An 18,729-nucleotide genomic window follows, 5' to 3' on the forward strand; every position below is an offset into this window, starting at 1 on the left:
AACTGAATTACCTCTCCCTAATAAAAAACAAATGATACAATAAAAGCCCACTATGTATTGTATTATTAGCTAGTAAAACTTAATTTTTATCTTTATAGAAATTTAAAAATTCTGCTCTTTCATTGACTTGTTTTTAAATAACATACATAAAAATAACTATCAGTTCAATTTGATGTGGTTCTTAATTTGGTTCTTGTGATGCCAAAATGCCACCGACCCGCATCCCCCACATAATTTACAGGACTAAAGGCTGCTACACAGAAAGTGATGTAGTTTCAGCCAAGCACATAAGCTCTGGAACCAGACCTGGGCTGATTCCCAACTCTCTCACATGCTATGACCTACAGCAAGTCACTTGCCTTCTCCATCGCCTTACCTGCAACCTAACATACTGATAGCCCCAGAGTGTTTTGTCTAAATAAGGCAATTCATGTGCTGCTGGAACATAGTGGGGAGCTCCGTAATATCTATTGCACTTACTCCAATCTCACACACACAAGGAAATACGCACAGATGAAAAGCTGCTCATGAGAGGACATGCAGACGAGCCATACTGCTTCAAAGAGTTTCCTTCAGAGTGACAAAAATGGAAATGTTTCTGGTTCTCTTCAAAAGGTATTTACACATCATATCATACAACCACATCCCCAGTGATCATAAATTAATACACACTCTACATAAATGAATGAAGGAGTGGATAAAACCCTGTTACGAAGTGTCCTACGAAAAGGCATTTTATAAAAGCCAAAAGCTCGATGCTGTCTTCCAGGCATTTCAGTCTCATTATTTAGGGTTTAAATGCTTCCTTGGCATCCTGTTCCCGTCATGAATAAGTCAAGCTACTTAACATATCACACGAGTAGCTGGGGCTAACCTGACACCCCCTCCCTGGCCATCCTCATCTCTTGACACTTCATGACACTACCTCGACTTACTAACCTATAGCAATGTGATCCCCAAAACCATCCCAGCATCTGTTGCCTGCCTCTAGCACACAAGAACACAGCAGTCCCCAAACTTTTTGCTCATGAGCCCCGAAGGAATACAGAAAAAACTATGTATTCTCCTCTGAGAGAATTTTTTTTTTGATACTTGATGATTCCTAAGCTAAAATAACTGCAAATCCTGCAAATCCTAGCATGTTGTAAATACTAACATTTAAAAAAATGAAATTGTTACACTACTTTTTAAAAGTTATGAATCCAACATATGTATAACTGAAACATTATGCTGTCTGCCAGAAATTAACACAACATTGTAAACTGACTATACTTCAATAAAAATAAATATATAAATAAATGCAATAGATCCAAATAGTATAGTTCTTTTTTTATTTATTTTTTTGTTATTTATTTATTTAATTTTTTTCTTTGGAGGGGGGAAGGTAAGTAGGCTATTTATTTAACTTTTTTTTTTTTATGGAGGTACTGGGGATTGAACCCAGGACCTCATGCATGCTAAGCATGTACTCTACCACTGAGCTATACCTTTCCCCCCAAAATAGTACAGTTTTGATTCAACACACCAGCTCTCATTTAAAAAAGAAACTAACAAACTCTTCTTTAACAAAAATTATATTTTACTTTTTTCATAAAACTTGTACTTCCATTCCACTTCTCCCACATAATTTTGCTCTAATGTAATATGTTTAATGGTTGAAAAAATTTAAACATCCTATCATACTTCTCTGCAACAATAAAAAATGTTTTTATATCTTATTTCTCTTAATTTCTTAATTTGTGACTATATTCTATAAATGTCCATTTCTTCATTGTCGTTATAAAATTTAATATATAACTAATTAAGCAAAAAAGTAAAATTTTATTGGAACTGCATCTGTCAATGAAACAGATATGTTTTTTCTTTTCAATTAGTTCATGTCGTTTTAGCAGTTGAATATTTTACATCCATATTAACAAATGAATATTTCTTATTGGTACAATGATACTGGTTCATCATCATTTCTATTCCTATTTTTGTTTTTACAAATAAATGGGCTGAAAACTCTTATTTACTTAAAGAGGAATGGAAATCGTATCAAAGGAATCTTAAATTATTTTGCCTCTTCTCCGATATACGCAAAAAAAACATCAATTTGATCTATCATCATCTATCATCAAAAATTACCTTTATACCTATGTTGTATTTCTATGGAGGAGGTTTGACTTGAATATAATTATGATGAAATTGTCCAGCAAGTTCAAATTAAGGAACATCTACAAAACAACTGGCTTAGCATCTCCAAAATCATCAGTCTTAAATAATATCCCGAGTGATCACTGTATTGTTAGGTGGGAAAATATCCCTGTTTTTGAAAAACATATGCTTACTCATTTAAGGATGAAGTGTCAAGATGTTTGCAACCAACCCTCAAGTTTTTCAGCAAACTCATAATAATAATAATTATAGATAGGTAGATAAATAGAGCAAATGAGGCATAGTAATGGTGATGAGGAGGATAGCACAAATGAGGCAAAATGTTCACAATGTAGGTAAAAGATACAAGACTTTTCATTGTATTTTTCCTGCAACTTTACTATAGGATTGCTATTAATAAGATTAACAATTGGTAGAATCTATTCTTAATGATTTATCTGCTGTAAAATCAATTATGTTCTTCTAATTTCTTAAAACCAAAATTTAACAATCACCCAACTTGTAATAGGATTTATTACCCATTGTTAGAATCATTCACTTTCTCACTTCCTGGGAGGTACTGCATAAAAAATACTTAGACCAACCAAGACTTATCCCAGTGATAGCTAAATACACTGGTTACTCTGCTACTTTGAGGCACTAGTTCTAAATCTGATAATATTAGAGAGAATTGGGACATTTAAATATTTCAATACACCTCTGTCAATACAACTTTTTTTTATTAAATATTTGTACCTTATCATGTGGTTTAAACATATTTGCATCAAAACCTTGGGACTGCACACTTATCGCAGTCTATGAAAAATTCCTGCCATGTAATAGGTTTGAGAATGACTTTGCAAATTCAATCATTCAAATCAGATGTACTTTCTTAAGGAATAGAATGATTTTTTTCAATTCAAATGATGTGTAAATACATTTCTCTACAACAACCTCATTTTTTAATTCTAAGAAAGACAGAGAGAGAAAGAGAGGGAGAGAGAGAAGGGAGGAGGGAGAAGGAGAACTGAAAAAAAGAAAGGGAGGGAGGGAGGGAGGGAGGGAGGGACTGAGCATTGCCATGAGTCTGCTGCCTGGATGAAATAAGGTGCTTCTGGACACTCTATGAATCCTACTGGTTCTCTGGGTATTTCCTATCAAAGCCCTCTTTGCTTTACTGTCACATGCCTCGCTCTCAAAGAATAGCAGAGCCAAGATTGCTAAAAGAAAAATACTTTGTGGAGGCAGTGGTGAAATGGGTGAAGGGGGTCAACTCTATAGTGATGGATGGTAACCAGACTTGCAGTGGTGATCATTCTGCAATGTCTACAGATGTCAAATTATAATGCCGTACACCAGAAACTTATATAACAAAAAAGAAAATAAAAATATTTTAAGTGGTCTCTTTCATTGGCATCCATGGGTTTTTACACCCTGAGACAATGCGCCTTAATAAGATTCAAGACAGTAAGGAGAATGCTTTCCATTTGTGAAATGGGAGGAGGAATTGTGAAAGGAGAATACTGCCTTCAGGATTGGCATGTTCTCAGGCAGATTGGTTCTATGAAAGTGCACACATTGAAGTCGAGGACTTGGAAACAGATGTCTTTAAAATTGTGGTTCTCAAACTTTTTGGTCTCAGGACCCCTTTACACTTAAAAATTACTGAGGACCCCAAAGAGCTTTTGTTTCATGTAGGTTCTCTCTATCAACAGGTACCATTATATATTAGAACTAGGAATTCTTTTAAATATTTGTTTATTAATTCAATTTAGAACCAAAAAGTCCATTACACACAAATGACATATTTTATGGGAAAAAAACCTTTTTTCCAAAACCAAAAAAGAAAGTGAGCAAAGTAATATTGTTTTACCTTTCTGCAAGTCTGATTAATGTCTTGCTTAACATAGAACAGCTGACTTCTCATATCTGTTTCTGCAATCAATGTGTTGTGCTATGTTGTTTTAAAGTATATGAAGAGGAGGGAGGATATAGCTCAGTGGTAGAGAGCATGCTTAGCATGCATGAGGTCCTGGGTTCAATCCTCAGTACCTCCATAAACAAATAAATAAACAAACAAACAAAACTAATTTCCTCCCCTGCCAAAATAAAAAAGTATATGAAGAGACCCCAATGTTCATACCAGCACTATTTACAATAGCCAAGACATGGAAACAACCTAAATGTTATACATACGTATCTATTCTTTTAAGATTCTTTTCCATTATAGGTTATCACAAGATACTGAACATAGTTCCCTGTACAGGAGATCCTTGTTGTTTATCTATTTCATAGAGTAGTATGTATTTGTTAATCCTGAACTCCTAATTTATCCCTCCCTCCCACTCCCTTTCCCCTCTGGTAATCATAAGTTCGTTTTGTATGTTATTAAGGGCATTCTTAGATGAACTGTTCTGAGTACACACTGGTGGAGAATACAACTACTAACACAGTTCGGTGCCACTCCCACTGCTGTCTTCCTCCTGGCATTCAGGGAGTGCAGTGTGGACTTAAGTGATGCCACGTGGAAGCCCTTCCACCACACCCCAGGCTGCAGGAGCTCTGCTCCCATAGCAGTGCTCCCTTCTAGGGCAGCACCATCTCACCTCATCATCAGTGACCCTCTGGTTCTTCCTCCCACTACGAGGAGGGCAAGGGTTGTCCTGGTTATGCTTAAGGCCCACTGAGTGACATCATCTATTAATAAATATGACTCACTTTCTTTTTTAAAATGTACTTTCCCTTTTACTTCTTATGAAATCATGAACTTTTAGTAAGTCACCAAAACATAGTCCTGATTAACAGACCCTATCTGGTGAATCCCAGTTTTAATCACCCATCCCTTCCCCAGCCACCTCTCACATTGACCAATTCAAAGAAAATTGGTAAATCTAAGTCTGTGATTTGAAATGAACACAGACAGCCCCTAACTGATAAATCCTTGATTTCCCACACCAGTCACAAACACTAATAAAGGCCCCCGCTCTGCCAGAACTCCTATGAGTGAACAAAAGGCTCTGGTTAGGGGAAGTGCTTTGGAAGAACCGAACAATCTGGGGGCCAGGGTGGGCCTCACTGAGATCCAGTATTTGGCCGCAAGGCTAGTTAGAAACAAGAATCAGTCATCGCCCTCAAGAACATAGGTATGATCTCTATCCTTATTTTATGCAGGAGGAAATGTCACCAATAAAGCCCATTAACAATTCCCGGTAAATAAAAATAGAATCCAGGTAATAAAATAAAGGCTAACCTTTTTATCCTTTCCTTTGTGCTTAGTCTAGTTTCAGTTGCTCATAGAGGGCAGACGTCTCGCCCTCAGTATCTCAGACCAGAGTTCCTGGTGCAGACCAGCTGCGCCCAACACTTGGGCTCCCAGGGCCCAGCACAGAGACACTGCCAACAACACTCAATTCAACATGTCAGCCATGTCGGCGATGTCGGCGGAGGACTGAGTGCAGAGATGCTGCGCACGACACTCAATTCAAGATGGCGGTGGCTGGCAGAGTGCAGAGACGCTGCGCCCCCACCCTGCAGTCTGGAGCCAGAGCAGCGCAGCTGAGCCCCCAGGAGAACTCCGCCCCCTTCCCCTCCCCACTGAGGGGATCTCTGTGAGACAGCTCCGCCCACCGCCTGTCAGGACTGCCGGACCGCAGGCCTCTCCATTCTTTGATCAGGGAATAAAGTTTTCCTTTTCTTCTGACCCACTCAGTCCCGTTCTGTTGGCAAGAAGGGCACCAGGCAGGTGGACCATTGTTGGGGACCAACTTGGGAGGGTCAGTAACAGAAACTCAGGCTTAGGGAAGGAAGGTGCCTGAAGGTGCCCAGCTGGACAGGCCCAAACCCTTGACAAGACCATTCTAGAGCAAGGGTCAGCAAACTATTCCTGTAAAGGGCCAGACAGTAAATATTTTAAGCTTTACAGGCGGTACGGTCTCTGTTGCAACTGTTCAGCTCTGCCCAAGTAGCAAGTAAGCTGCCATAGACAATATGTAAACAATGTGGCTGTGCTCCAATAAAACCCTATTTATGGACACTGAAATTTGAATGTCAGGTAATTTCCACAAGTCAAAAAACTATACTCTTCATTTGATTTTTCCCCCCCAGTATTTAAAAATGTAAAAACCATTCTTGGCTCAGAGGCTGTACCAAAACATGCACTGGGCCTGAGCTATCTGCAGGTCACCATCACCAGGTCCTGCAAAGGAAGGTGTAGGTGAGGCACAGCAGAGACCTGGTCATACAATGGTGTCAGGGCCAGCTTGGCCAATTACAACAACATCTTCTTGACCCGGAAAATGAAAAAGGTAAACCCTGCCACCACAACCTGGACCAACACAGCCAGCCGAGAGCAGCTTAGATGCAAGATTCAATCAGGGTAGCCCTTTGAGTGCCAAGATAAAATGTGGTCCAACTGGCCTCACTGGCTCCACCCTTCCCCACCAGAGTCTGCCCTCCACTGGGACCAGAGTAATCTTTTTTTTAAAAAACACCTTTACTGTGGTACAATTCCTGTGCAGTAAACCACACATATTTCAGAAGTACAATTTGATGGATTTTGATAGATGTGTACACAATGAAACCACCACCACAATCAAGATAGCTAACATTTCTATCACAGAGTGATCTTTTAAAATTAAGTCAAATTATGTCCTCTGCTTAAAAACCTACATTCAGATACAAATCCAAAGTTCTGACCATTTTGTCTTTTAAAAAGAAGACTATCAAAAATAGATCATCTTATAAATGCTGGAGAGGGTGTGGAGAAAATGGAACCCTCCTACACTGTTGGTAGGAATGCAGTTTGGTTCTGCCATTGTGGAAAACAGTATGGAGATTCCTCAAAAGACTAGGAATAGACTTACCATATGACCCAGCAATCTCACTCCTGGGCATATATCCAGAAGGAACCCTACTTCAAAATGACACCTGCACCCCAATGTTCATAGCAGCACTATTTACAATAGCCAAGACATGGAAACAACCTAAATGTCCATCGATAGATGATAAAGAAGCTGTGGTATATTTATACAATGGAATACTATTCAGCCATAAAAATGACAACATAATGCCATTTGCAGCAACATGGATGTCCCTGGAGAATGTCATTCTAAGTGAAGTTAGCCAGAAAGAGAAAGAAAAGTACCATATGATATCACTCATATGAGGAATCTAAAAAAAAAAAAAAAAAAAAAAAAAAAAAAAAACAGAAGACAAATGAACTTAAATATAAAACAGAAACAGACTCAGACACATAGAATACAAGCTTGTGGTTGCCAGTGGGGAGGGGGTTGGGTAGGGACAGACTGGGAGTTTGAGATTTACAGATACTGACAGGTATATATAGAATAGATAAACAAGTTTGTACTGTATAGCACAGGGAAATATAGCTGAGATCTTGTGGTAGCTCACAGTGAAAAAGAATATAAAAACGAATATATGTATATTCATGTACGACTGAAAAACTGTGCTGTACACCAGAAATTGACACAACATTGTAAACTGACTATAACTCAATAAAAAATATAGATCATCTTAGTTGGTACATCTATCAAACTTTACAAGATCTATATTCCTCCACCTTCACCCCCAATTCCCTACCACTCTGCTTCCTTGCAGACCCTTTGAGGGTCTGTAGTTACTGTGTTCTATGCTAGGAATTGTGTTGCTTAGATATCTTCACAGCTGCCTCTTGCAGCCCTCCTGGTCCTTGTTCAGACATCCATCACCTTATCAGAGAGGCCCTTGCTGACCACGACTAACTATTTACTATGTAAACCCCGTTCTCTGCTTTATTCCTTCACTTATCACCATCTGTTATATACTTATTTACTAGAATAGATGGTTCTGGAGGGCAGAGACTTTGTTTTGGTCACTGCTGTATCCCCAGCACATAGAACAGTCCCACATACATAGTAGCTGCTCAATAAATGTTTGTTGCATTTAATGAATAAATGACTGCAGAGCCATAAAACCAATTTGCAATTGACTTCTTAAAATACAACATGCTTACAGGTTGAAGACAACTTATAAATACACACTCTCCTACCAAAACTGAAGACGCTGTTGTATTTACGTGATTCTTTCACATGTATAATTCATTTAAACATACATACTGAGTGCCTACCCATGAGCAAGGTATTGAAGCACGTAGTGTTGTGAAGCATAGAATTTCTCTCTTAAAGAACTTCTAGACTAAAAGGAAGCCAAGACATAGTCACAAACAATCTCATGAAAGGACAGTGAGAAGGGGCCTAAGACAGGGAAAGAAAGAGCTGAGCAAGTTTAGCTTCCTGCCAGGTCTTCATTCCTTCATTCTTTATATTATTAATATAAAACTAGTGCTGAATTTCATTCATATTTTAGAGAAAAACTTGGCAGTATCTATCAAAAGAATTTTTTAAAACACAATCCTTTTAACCCAGCTATTTTTTTCACTTTGGAATTTATTCAACATATACACTGACACCAATTTGCAAAGAAACATGAAAAAGACTGTGTTCTGAGCCACTGTTTGCACTTTTGAAAAACTAGAGCCGAACTAACTATTCCACAGCATGCTATAGCAGGGACTTTGGAATCAAATGCCAGTTCACGACTTACCCACTATGTGAGTCTGACATACTACTTAACCTATCTAAATCTCAGTCATAAAATGAGGATTAAAAACGGTACTACTTCATAGGGCTGTTATGAGACTTAGATGACAAAGTACATGTTAAAATTTAACAAGTGACTAGTACACATTAAGTATTCAATAAATAGTGACTATTACAGCCATTACTATTATTGACAAGACAGACACGTGTTAAATGAATTATGGCCAATCTACGCAATGGAATACTATACAGATTTTAAAATGGAGGAGGAAGATTTATATTAACAGATATGGAAAAGGTTCCTAGATGTTAAGTGAAAAAAGCAAATTGCTAAAAAAGATTATAAAATAATCCTAGTTATAAATTTAAAAAGTGAGGGTGGGGGTATAGTTCAGTGGTAGTCCTGGGTTCAATTCCTAGTACATCCATTTAAAATAAATAAATAAAATTTAAAAGGTATTTGTATAATATGTATATGTAATTATATATGCAAGCACACAATGTATGTACATATACACATACACACACATATATATATGAATGTGTGTATATATATGCAAAAAATTTCTGGAAGAATACTCAGAAACTGGGTAATAGGATCGAGAAGAAAGGAGCATGTTTACTCTTCACTTTGCAACACTTAGAACCATACTTTTTGCCAATGCACAGTTTTCATTTAAAAAAAATTAAAATAATGTTAAAAATGACTTGCTTGGTGTTGGGAAAAGCTGGACAGCCGCATGTAAATCAATAAAGTTAGAATACACCGTCATATTATACACAAAAATAAACTCAAAATGGCTTAAAGACTTAAACATGACAGGACACCACAAATGTCCCAGAAAAAATCATAGGCAAAACATTCTCTGACATAAAGCTTAGCAATATTCTCCTATGTCAGTGTACCAAGGCAATAAAATCAAAGCAAAAATAAACAATTGAGACCTAATTAAACTTATAAACTTTTGCACACCAAAGGAAACCATCAACAAAACAAAAGACAACCTACAGACTGCGAGAAATATTTGCAAATGATGTGACTGACAAGGGCTTAAGTTTCAGAATATACAAACAGCTCATAGAACTCAATAACAAAAAAAACAAACCACCCAATCAAAAACTGTGCAGGAGACCTAAACACGCATTTCTCCAATGAAGACATTACAGATGGCCAATAGGCACATGAAAAAATGCTCAATATCGCTAATTATCAGAGAAACACAAATCAAAATTATAATGAGTTATCACTTCATATCAGTCAGAATGGCCTTCATTTAAAAGTCCACAAATGATAAATGCTGGAGAGGGTGTGGAGAAAAGGGAACCCCCTGCACTGTTGGTGGGAATGTAATTTGGTGCAGCCATTATGGAAAACAGTATGGAGATTCCTTAAAAAACTAAAAACAGACTTACCATATGACCCAGCAGTCCCACTCCTGGGCATATATCCAGAGAAAATTCCAATTTGAAAAGATAACATGCACCTCCATGTTCACAGCAGCATTATTTACAACAGCCACGACATGAAAGCAACTTAAGTGTCCACTAACAGATGAATGGATAAAGAAGATGTAGTGTACACACACACACACACACACACACACACACACACAATGGAATACTACTCAGCTGTAAAAAAAAGAATGAAATAATGCCATTTGTAGCAACATGGGTGGACCTAGAGATTATCGGACTAAATGAAGTAAGTCAAAGACAAATATATGGTGAAATCTAAAAAAATTACAGAATGAACTTATTTACAAAACAGAGACTCACAGACATCGAAAACAAATTTATGGTTACCAAAAAGGGAAAGGAAAGGGAGGGATAAACTGGGGGTTTTGGGATTAGCAGATACAAACTACTATATACAGAATAGATAAACAACAACATCCTACTGTATAGCATAGGGAACTATATTCAATAACTTGTAATAACTTATAATGAATAAGAATTAATATATATGTATAACTGAATCACTGTGTATACCAAAAATTAACACAGCATTACAACATTGTAAATCAACTATACTTCAATTAAAAAAAAAAATACTTGCTTACCAAAGGGATTTCAGAAAAAAACACTTTGATTAGGTATTGAAAAAAGAAAGTTTCTGCTGAATTCTAAAATTGGCAGCAGATAGAAAACCCTTGTACACATATTAAAGGAAACAGTCCACTGTGAAAGAATAGACTTTAACTGAGGTTCTGGGTTATGTTCAATCCTATCAGAGATCTAGTAATTACTGGCTTCTGAAAATATCCACCTTATCTGCAAAGTAAAAGTACTAAGACTTTCATCTTCAGTTTCAAACAATGCTTTTTATATTTAAAGTACTTTAAAACCTATTGAATTTATATAATAGTGACCTAAAAGGCAATAGAAATAATATAATTGATTTTCAAATTTCCATCACCTGGTCTTTCATTTTGATTTCACTTTTTTATAACTTGGGCTTAAAATAACACCTTAAGAAATTTAAACATCTTTACATCTCCTCAAATTCTCACCACCACAACACAAAGCAATACAAATTAAAGATCAAAATTCTATCACAAAGCAACTTTTACAAGTAATTTCTGAAGAACAGATTAAAATTACAGCAAGCCTTTGCATGCTAAAGAGATTTAAAACTCAAAAAGAAAACACTGCTGCCCAGACTGACTGAGGGACCAAAAGTAAAAGGAACAACTGTTTTACATCTGGTTCATCTTTTAGAAGTTTTGACTAGTAAACAGCATCTTTTGATGAAATAGGCAGCAGTGCTTCATAATTTTAAAAGATGACTACGTCTGTATGTTAAAATGCCAAAAAGAACGTTAATCTTCTTTGGCAACGTTGAAACGATACTCAGATGTTACTAGAAGGCAAACTGCCTGAAAAATCTGTAGTTTGTCTTATCAACCAGATGAAACATTAAGAACATCATCCATTCTAAGATTACTTAGTTACCAGAATTGCTCACTAAGGGAGCTTGTAAATGTGTTCACCAAAGATCTTTAACAGAAGGGATAGTCTTCTCCATGAGAGGGTCTGGGTTGTACAGAAAGAAAAATGGTCCATGATCCCTCTCCCACCGACCCTCAGGAGATTCCTTTTCCAGAGCCTTCTCCTCACAATACCCCCAAATAGGAAGCAGACCCTTGCAGAGGAGAACTGGATTCCCAGCTCACTACATTTGGGTCAAGGCAGGTGAGCAAGAGGGACGTCGATGTCTGTGGGCCCTGCCACTGCTCATATCTGGTAGCTCACATACTTTCCTAGTGCCGGCAGATGAGTCACCACTAGTAACATAATAAAAATCCACATATTTACCCAAATCTAATCACTCTCACTGTCTCTCTCCTGCTGTTCCCCTAGACCAAGACCCACATCCTCTCCCCTGCCAGGTCTTGCTGTATCATACTGCTGCCCCCTCGAGTTCCTCCTCTACCCAGGGGTCAGTGGCATTTTGAAAATACATCAGATCTTATCTTTCCTCTGCTTTAAAACCTTTCAAAGACTTGTCGCACTTGGAATGAAATCCAAACTCTCTCCCAGGGCATGCAGGACCGCCTGAGAGGTCCCTGCCTCCCCTCGAACCCCATCTACCCCTCTCCTACCCCTGGACTAAATGCTAGCCCACATGGGCCTTCCCTTTGTCCTGTAGACAAGCCAAGCTCATTGTCATCTCAGAGCCTCTGCACGTGCTATTCCCGCCACCCAGAACACTCTTCCCTCCCTTTCCCAAGGCTGGGTCTTTCTCATTATTCAGGTCTCAGCTCAGGTCACCTCCTCACGGCCTTTGCAAATGAGCATCCCTGCTGCATTCTCTGCTGTGATTTTCTTTCACTATCTGAAATTCATATTTATCTGCTGACTTTGTTAACTGTCTCCCCCTCCCTCTACCACCTGTAGGCCACCAGTTCCCAGCTCCATGACAGCAGAAGCCCTGTCTTGATGTACCTCTGTATCCATAGTGCCTGGCACAGTCACAGGAGTCAAAAAAAAAAAAAAAAAAAAACACAACCACCAAAAAAAATGATTGAATGGTTAGAATCATAATTCTTAAAATCATTATGTATTTTCTCAAATAGATATTGAAAGTACAGCTACTATGTTCTAAGCAATTGTGGTTTTCTTTGAATTAGGTCATAAATTGGAGAACAATGTATCTGCAACTCGTATCATTAACAAAGGACTAATTTCTTAATTCTTTTTAAAAAGCTTCCAATTGAGAAAGTCATTGACAAAATGAGCAAACAGTATATACAGCTCACCAAAAAGTAAGATAAATGACTCCTAAATATATGTGAAGATGCACGTTTTTACTTGAGGCAAAAACAAATTAAAACTACTAGACACCATTTTTCACTTTCTAGCATGGTAAAGATCAAAAGTTTAATAACACTTTGTAGAGTATGAAGAAACATGGTCTTATACATTGCTGGTGGGAGTATATACATTGATAGAACCTTTTGGTAGAGCAATTTGGAATTATCTATGAAAATGCCAAGTACAAATGCCCTTTGGCCCAATGACTTAACTTTCAGGAATTTATCCTATGGATATACTTTCTTGAAAGCAAAATAACGTACACTTACAAAGATATTCACTACAGCACCTCCTACAGACCAGAAACAATATTAAGTGTCCAGAAAGTCTAAGATGTCCATTCAATGGAATGTTATGCAGCTGCATAAAAGAATTGAGTAGCTCTTTATAGGCCGATATGGCATCTCCACAACATGTTGGTGATTTTAAAGGAGATTTCAGGACAGTGTTCTCACACTGTTTTTTGTTTGTTTATTGTAAATATATATGATATGCTTGTAAATACAGAGAATGTTCCTGAAACGACACACAAAATGCTAGGAACTCTGGTTACGTTTAGGGAAAAGAGCTCCATGGCTGGGGAATGAAAAAAGGCTTACTTTTGTAGCTTTTGAACTATAAGGTATTATTTATATGACTTTTAACCACCCCCCAAAAATCAGCTTAACAGGATCCTATCCATACACAAAATGTTTCCAAATTATTGATTTGGAAGACCACTCAAGATTTCTTCCAAACGTTACACCGTGTACTATTCTAGAAGTTCAGAGGCTGGGGTGGGAGCATATAGTTCAAGTGGAAGAGTGCACATTTAGCATGCAGGAGGTCCTAGGTTCAAACCCCAGTACCGCCATTAAAAAATAATTAAACAAATTTAATTACCTCTCCCCCACCCCCCCAAATAAAAACACAAACCAAAATTTCAGAGGTTAATAAAAACATATATTCTTATCTTTGTTCCTTTTGCACAATAAAATAAGTACTTGATAAATAATTATTCCTCAACTTAGTAGGGTTTTTTCTCATTTCAGCACAGAATCCCACCTTCCTCAACTAAGAGTTCTACCGCTTAAACACCTCAGCCTTACCCCACACAGCTCTTCCATCTACACAAGAGAAAATATATTCCTGGAACGTTATATTTTGAAATGTTATATAAACAATAGATTATTTATTATGCCTAAATAATATTTTTTTCTAAAAGATGCTGGCATAATAATTAGTATAAGAGAATTTAGATGCCTTCTAGGGCATTTCATCTTGCCTAGTTTTGGAGCTAAGACATGTTTATATGAAAAAATAACCACCAAGCTAGGAAGGATATTATAGATACCAAATAAGTCACACAAGTAAGCAATCCCTCAAAAAAAAAAAAAAAAAAAAAAAAACCTCAGGAGGAAATATCACATCTACTAGAGTAGTCAGGAAAGGCTTCAAAAGGGAAATAGAATCTGAGTTGTGCTTGACAGATGATCCAATTTCAATAGGCAAGGGACTGACTGCACAGTAAGGGACATCTCCATGGTTCAGGAACTCAAGTGAGCAGGCGGGTCTGGACAAACGGAGCCTGGCAGGTGGCAGGCAGTGCTTCTAGCTCCTGGAAATCCACTTAATCAGTCCCTGAACCTGCATCATTTCACTGTCCTGGATTTTTTTTTTTCTTCCTAATACCCTCCAGAGTTGTCATTTCTTCTCCATTCTCACCACTTCAAAGCAATCCAAGATCTCATTCCCTCCCTCTACAAAAAATCTCCAAACTCATCCTTCAATCTCCACCATCTCCAACTGGCACAAAAATCACATTTGTTCCTTTATATGCATAATCCACTGACCTGACACTGCCAACAGCTAACCACTCCCTGCAAAATAAAAGTAGTCTTCCTTTCATTACAGGCCTTCCAACATTTGCTCTCTCTCCACCTCTCCATCACTAGACTCACACTCCCTAAACATAATACACAAATGTCATGCCTATGCCCATGATGCTTCTTTTACCTGGAAAAGTCTCCTTATTTTGTTCTCAAGTGGGGCACACATGGTTGTGTAAGTTGCTCACGCTATAGTTTATAGAAACGAAACCCCGCTGCCAGTGTTGGGCAGTGCACAACCTCTGCAACCTTCTAAAGACAGCTTGTTTCCATCTTCCCCCACTTTGAAGACTTTCCCAAAGCAACACAATTATTGATCAGTTGTGCCTCTGATTCCTACATCACCAATCTGACACATTTTCCTTGCAAAAAAAAATTTACAATATTTGGAACACCAATAGTGCCCTGAACACAGCAGATATTCAAAAATGCTTGCAAATTATGATATGTAAGTTGACAAAGGCAGATTGTAGTTAAACCATAAAAAGCCTTAAAAGCCAAGAGAGAAGTTTTGACTTCATTTGGTAGATGTCAAGTATGGTCGAATGATGTTTTAGAAGGACTAATTTCAGCAACCACAAGTAAACGGGGTTTGAGACACTATTCTCAAAGTACCACCTTAGCTCTGTTGGAGAAGACCAATGGAAAGCTCCCTCGGTAATGTGCAGGCTCCTCAAGTCATTCAGTCATCCTTCAGTTGATCTGTTTGGGATTATAGATATTGGTTTTCATATACCTACATTCACAATGAAGCTTAAAACTGGGCCATTAAGCCAAGAAAAACATGCCTTTTGCCTGAAATATCTGCGTATCTAGGAAACAGTTCTGCCTTGAATAATTATACACATACATAAAATACATATACACAAATTAAACATTTATCTTCTTCCTTCACTTCTTTTGCAGTCTTTCTCTTTTCCATCTGTCTCTTTTCTTTTTAGTTTCTTTCTCTCTCTCTCTCCCCCTAAAATTATTATTCATGTCTCCCATTCCTTTCCAAATGCTTCATCTTAATGATCTCCCCAAACTTCCTCTATTCCCCCAAAATTATTATTCAGGTTATTTCACTGTTCTTGCTTATACACTGACTGAGCCGACTCCCCTCAATACTTATACTAATAACTCAATTCTCCCATTTCCTTTGCTAATGTAGCTTGAACCTTCACTTACCTTAGAATTCTACAATTACTAGTGAATCATTTCAAAGCCAATCATTTATGGCTCATTTTCCTATGGCCCTCTATAAGAATCAAGGGCACTTATGTATTTAGGAATATAAATTAATTTCATTGTACTGATGGAGTACCAAGTAAGTAATTCTTATCTGTAAATTGAAAACTCAGTTAGGAGCCAATAACAGTAAATAAAATGAGTCTTCTAGTGAATTTCCTTTCAAAGCATGTATCTTGGATTTCATGCCAAGGTGACATATCAGTAATGGACTCCGGGGTACCAGACAATTTTATTTACTTCTTAGATTTAAACAAAAATCTTTACTCTCCAAAGGAAGAATTTTACATGGAAGTAATCCACTGCAGTATCAAGGCACACAGCACCACTAGAACCATGCATCTGCCTATCAGGAAAAGATTACCATGCATGCAACCCAATTTAAAAAAAGAATAGAGGGAAAATCTTAAAATAGTACCAAAGGTAAACAGATTATACAGTTTTGTGTTTGTGCCCAAAGAGGCTGTCTCCCTTGAAAATCTAACTTTACTGTTTATTCCTCCCACCAAATATGCAAAATAAACTAGTACTAAAAACAGAAGTATGTTATCACTACTGAAGGGTAAGCATGATCCAAGGAAAGGTCAAAATATTTTCCTTTCATCGTACTAAAGTGAAAAGAAAAACTATTAAATACTAGAATGCTGTTTCTGGATTCAGGGCAGTTTAAATTTTCCTCCTTTCTCAAGGTTTTCCCCCTCCCCATACTGAAGATTCCTCTAAAAGTCAGTGTGTGAAACTTCGGTACTAAACAGTGGACAGACAGGTACTTTGCTAACTCCATACTTCATAAGAAAAGAAGAGAGAAAGGGCACAGATGTCCTTGATGAAGCACAATGAAAAATTGGCAAATAACTCAAAACTGCTCTTAGCCCAAGGTTAAATTGTTAAATTAGAACAATAAAAGTTTTGAGAAATCTAATTAACCGGTTACTATTTGCTCAAAAGTATACTACAAAGATGGGAGGTTTGTTTATCTCTATCTGCCCCTCCCCTTGGCTGGCGATTCGCCCTCAAGAGGGGCGTCTTTTGTGTGGACCTGAGCCGGCTTGTACTGGGGAAATGGCGGGGATTGGGTGGCGGTGGGGAGGAGGAGGTGTAAGGACCAAACCTCCCCTTGGCTGGCCGCGCCTGGGGCCTCGTTGGGCCCAGAACCTGGGCCTGCTCAGCCTCCCGGAGGCAAACAGGACGAAGACTGGACCGACGGACGGGACGGACAGACGTGACATGACGGACTGGACGGGCAGAGAAGCAGTGCGTCCTACCCGGAGGGCTCCCTCCCAGGGCCGGCGGAGTACCTGCTCCGGTCATCCAGGCTGCGGTTGTCGGCCGCCGCAGCGCGCCAGTCGGGCAGTGTGCTGGCGCACAGCACCACCATAGACACGATCACAAACACCACCGACACGCTGGCCAGGATCTGCGCGGCCAGCGACGACGTGGGCTCCTCGAAGGTTCGCCTCATGCGCTCCAGCCAGCGCCGGGAGGGGGCCGCCTCGGCACCGCCGGATCGCGCCTCGTCGCGTCCCAGAGTACCGGGCTCCTCCGCGGTGTAGAAGGTGTAAGTGTCCGACATACGGTCGTCGAGGCGGCGCTGGCAACAGTACTCCAGGTGCGCGCCCTCCAGGCCCCAGTAGATCATCTCGTTATAGAAGGAGAGCTCGCACATCCGCGGCGCGAAGCGCAGCTTTCCGTGGCCGCGCACGTAGAGCAAGATAAAGCCGAAGGCCTCCGAGTGCCGGTCGAAGAAGTACTCGTTGCGCTCGCGGTCGTAGTCGTCGCACACCTCGAGCACGTCGCGCTCGGAGCGGCAGCCGTGCAGCCGGCTCACGCGGCGCAGCGGGAAGTCCTTCAGCAGCTCCCGGGACAGCGAGTACCGGGCGCCGCCCACGTTCAGCACCACCGAGGCTGCCCCGCTGCGCCCGAAGGTCATGGCTGGCGGCCCCGAGACCCCGAGGTCCGAGGGCGCCGCCGCTGCCCCCCGGCCGCCGCGCGGGTCCTGCCTGCCGTTGGCTGACGAGGGAGCGCGCCGTCGGGGCCCGCAGGCAGTCCGGCTGGCTCTCCCTCCGGGTTCTGCTGCTGCCCTTCGCTGGCCCGGGGGCCCCTCGTCTCTAGCCTCCTCTGCAGCCCAGCGTGACTGTTAGCGATGCTCCCTCCGCGCGGCGGTACTTGCAGGTAGTCGGGGAGTCCTCTCCGGCGCCAGCGCTGCGCCCCACTGGCCGAGAACCTGGCTGCCAGCGCCGCCGCCCCTGGCGCCCGGGGGATGCCCCCTCCGAGGCCGGAGTGCCCTTTCAAGGCGGCGGCGCTGTCCCCCCCTGAGGGGCGTGCGAGCCTAGAGGAGGTGCCGGTGCGGGATGGCTCCGGGTCCCCGGCGCTCCCTCCGGCCGCGGCTCCTGCGAGCGCCCCGCGGCCGTCCAGAGGCGACAGGCAAAGTGAGCGGGTTCGGAGGAGGCGAAAAGCCGGCTCCAAGAGGCGGGGGCGGGGCCTCCTCGCGGTTCCCCCTCCTCGCCTCCCGGCTCCTCTCCACTCACCTCCCTCCGCGCGCCGCCCTCCTCTTCCCACCCGCGCCCGCACCTCGCTCGGGCTGG

The 18,729-nt window shown here is 40.4% G+C and overlaps 1 protein-coding gene across 2 annotated transcripts in view; it reads right to left on the reverse strand.

Annotated features, from left to right (window-relative positions):
- Window positions 1-18,075, reverse strand: part of KCNG3 (potassium voltage-gated channel modifier subfamily G member 3) — a 36,586-nt gene extending 18,511 nt beyond the window's left edge. Inside the window, exon 1 of one of the 2 annotated variants that reach the window (XM_032497405.1) lies at window positions 17,443-18,075. In XM_032497405.1, coding sequence (XP_032353296.1) covers window positions 17,443-18,074 — 632 coding nt within the window. In that variant the 5' untranslated portion in view covers window position 18,075. Of the gene's footprint in view, window positions 1-17,409 lie in introns of both variants that reach the window. The other variant, XM_006179179.2, reaches the window with a different exon arrangement.
- Between the last annotated feature and the right edge of the window lie 654 nt (window positions 18,076-18,729).

This window comes from Camelus ferus, chromosome 15 (genome assembly GCF_009834535.1).
Source record: "Camelus ferus isolate YT-003-E chromosome 15, BCGSAC_Cfer_1.0, whole genome shotgun sequence".
Lineage (NCBI taxonomy): Eukaryota > Metazoa > Chordata > Mammalia > Artiodactyla > Camelidae > Camelus > Camelus ferus.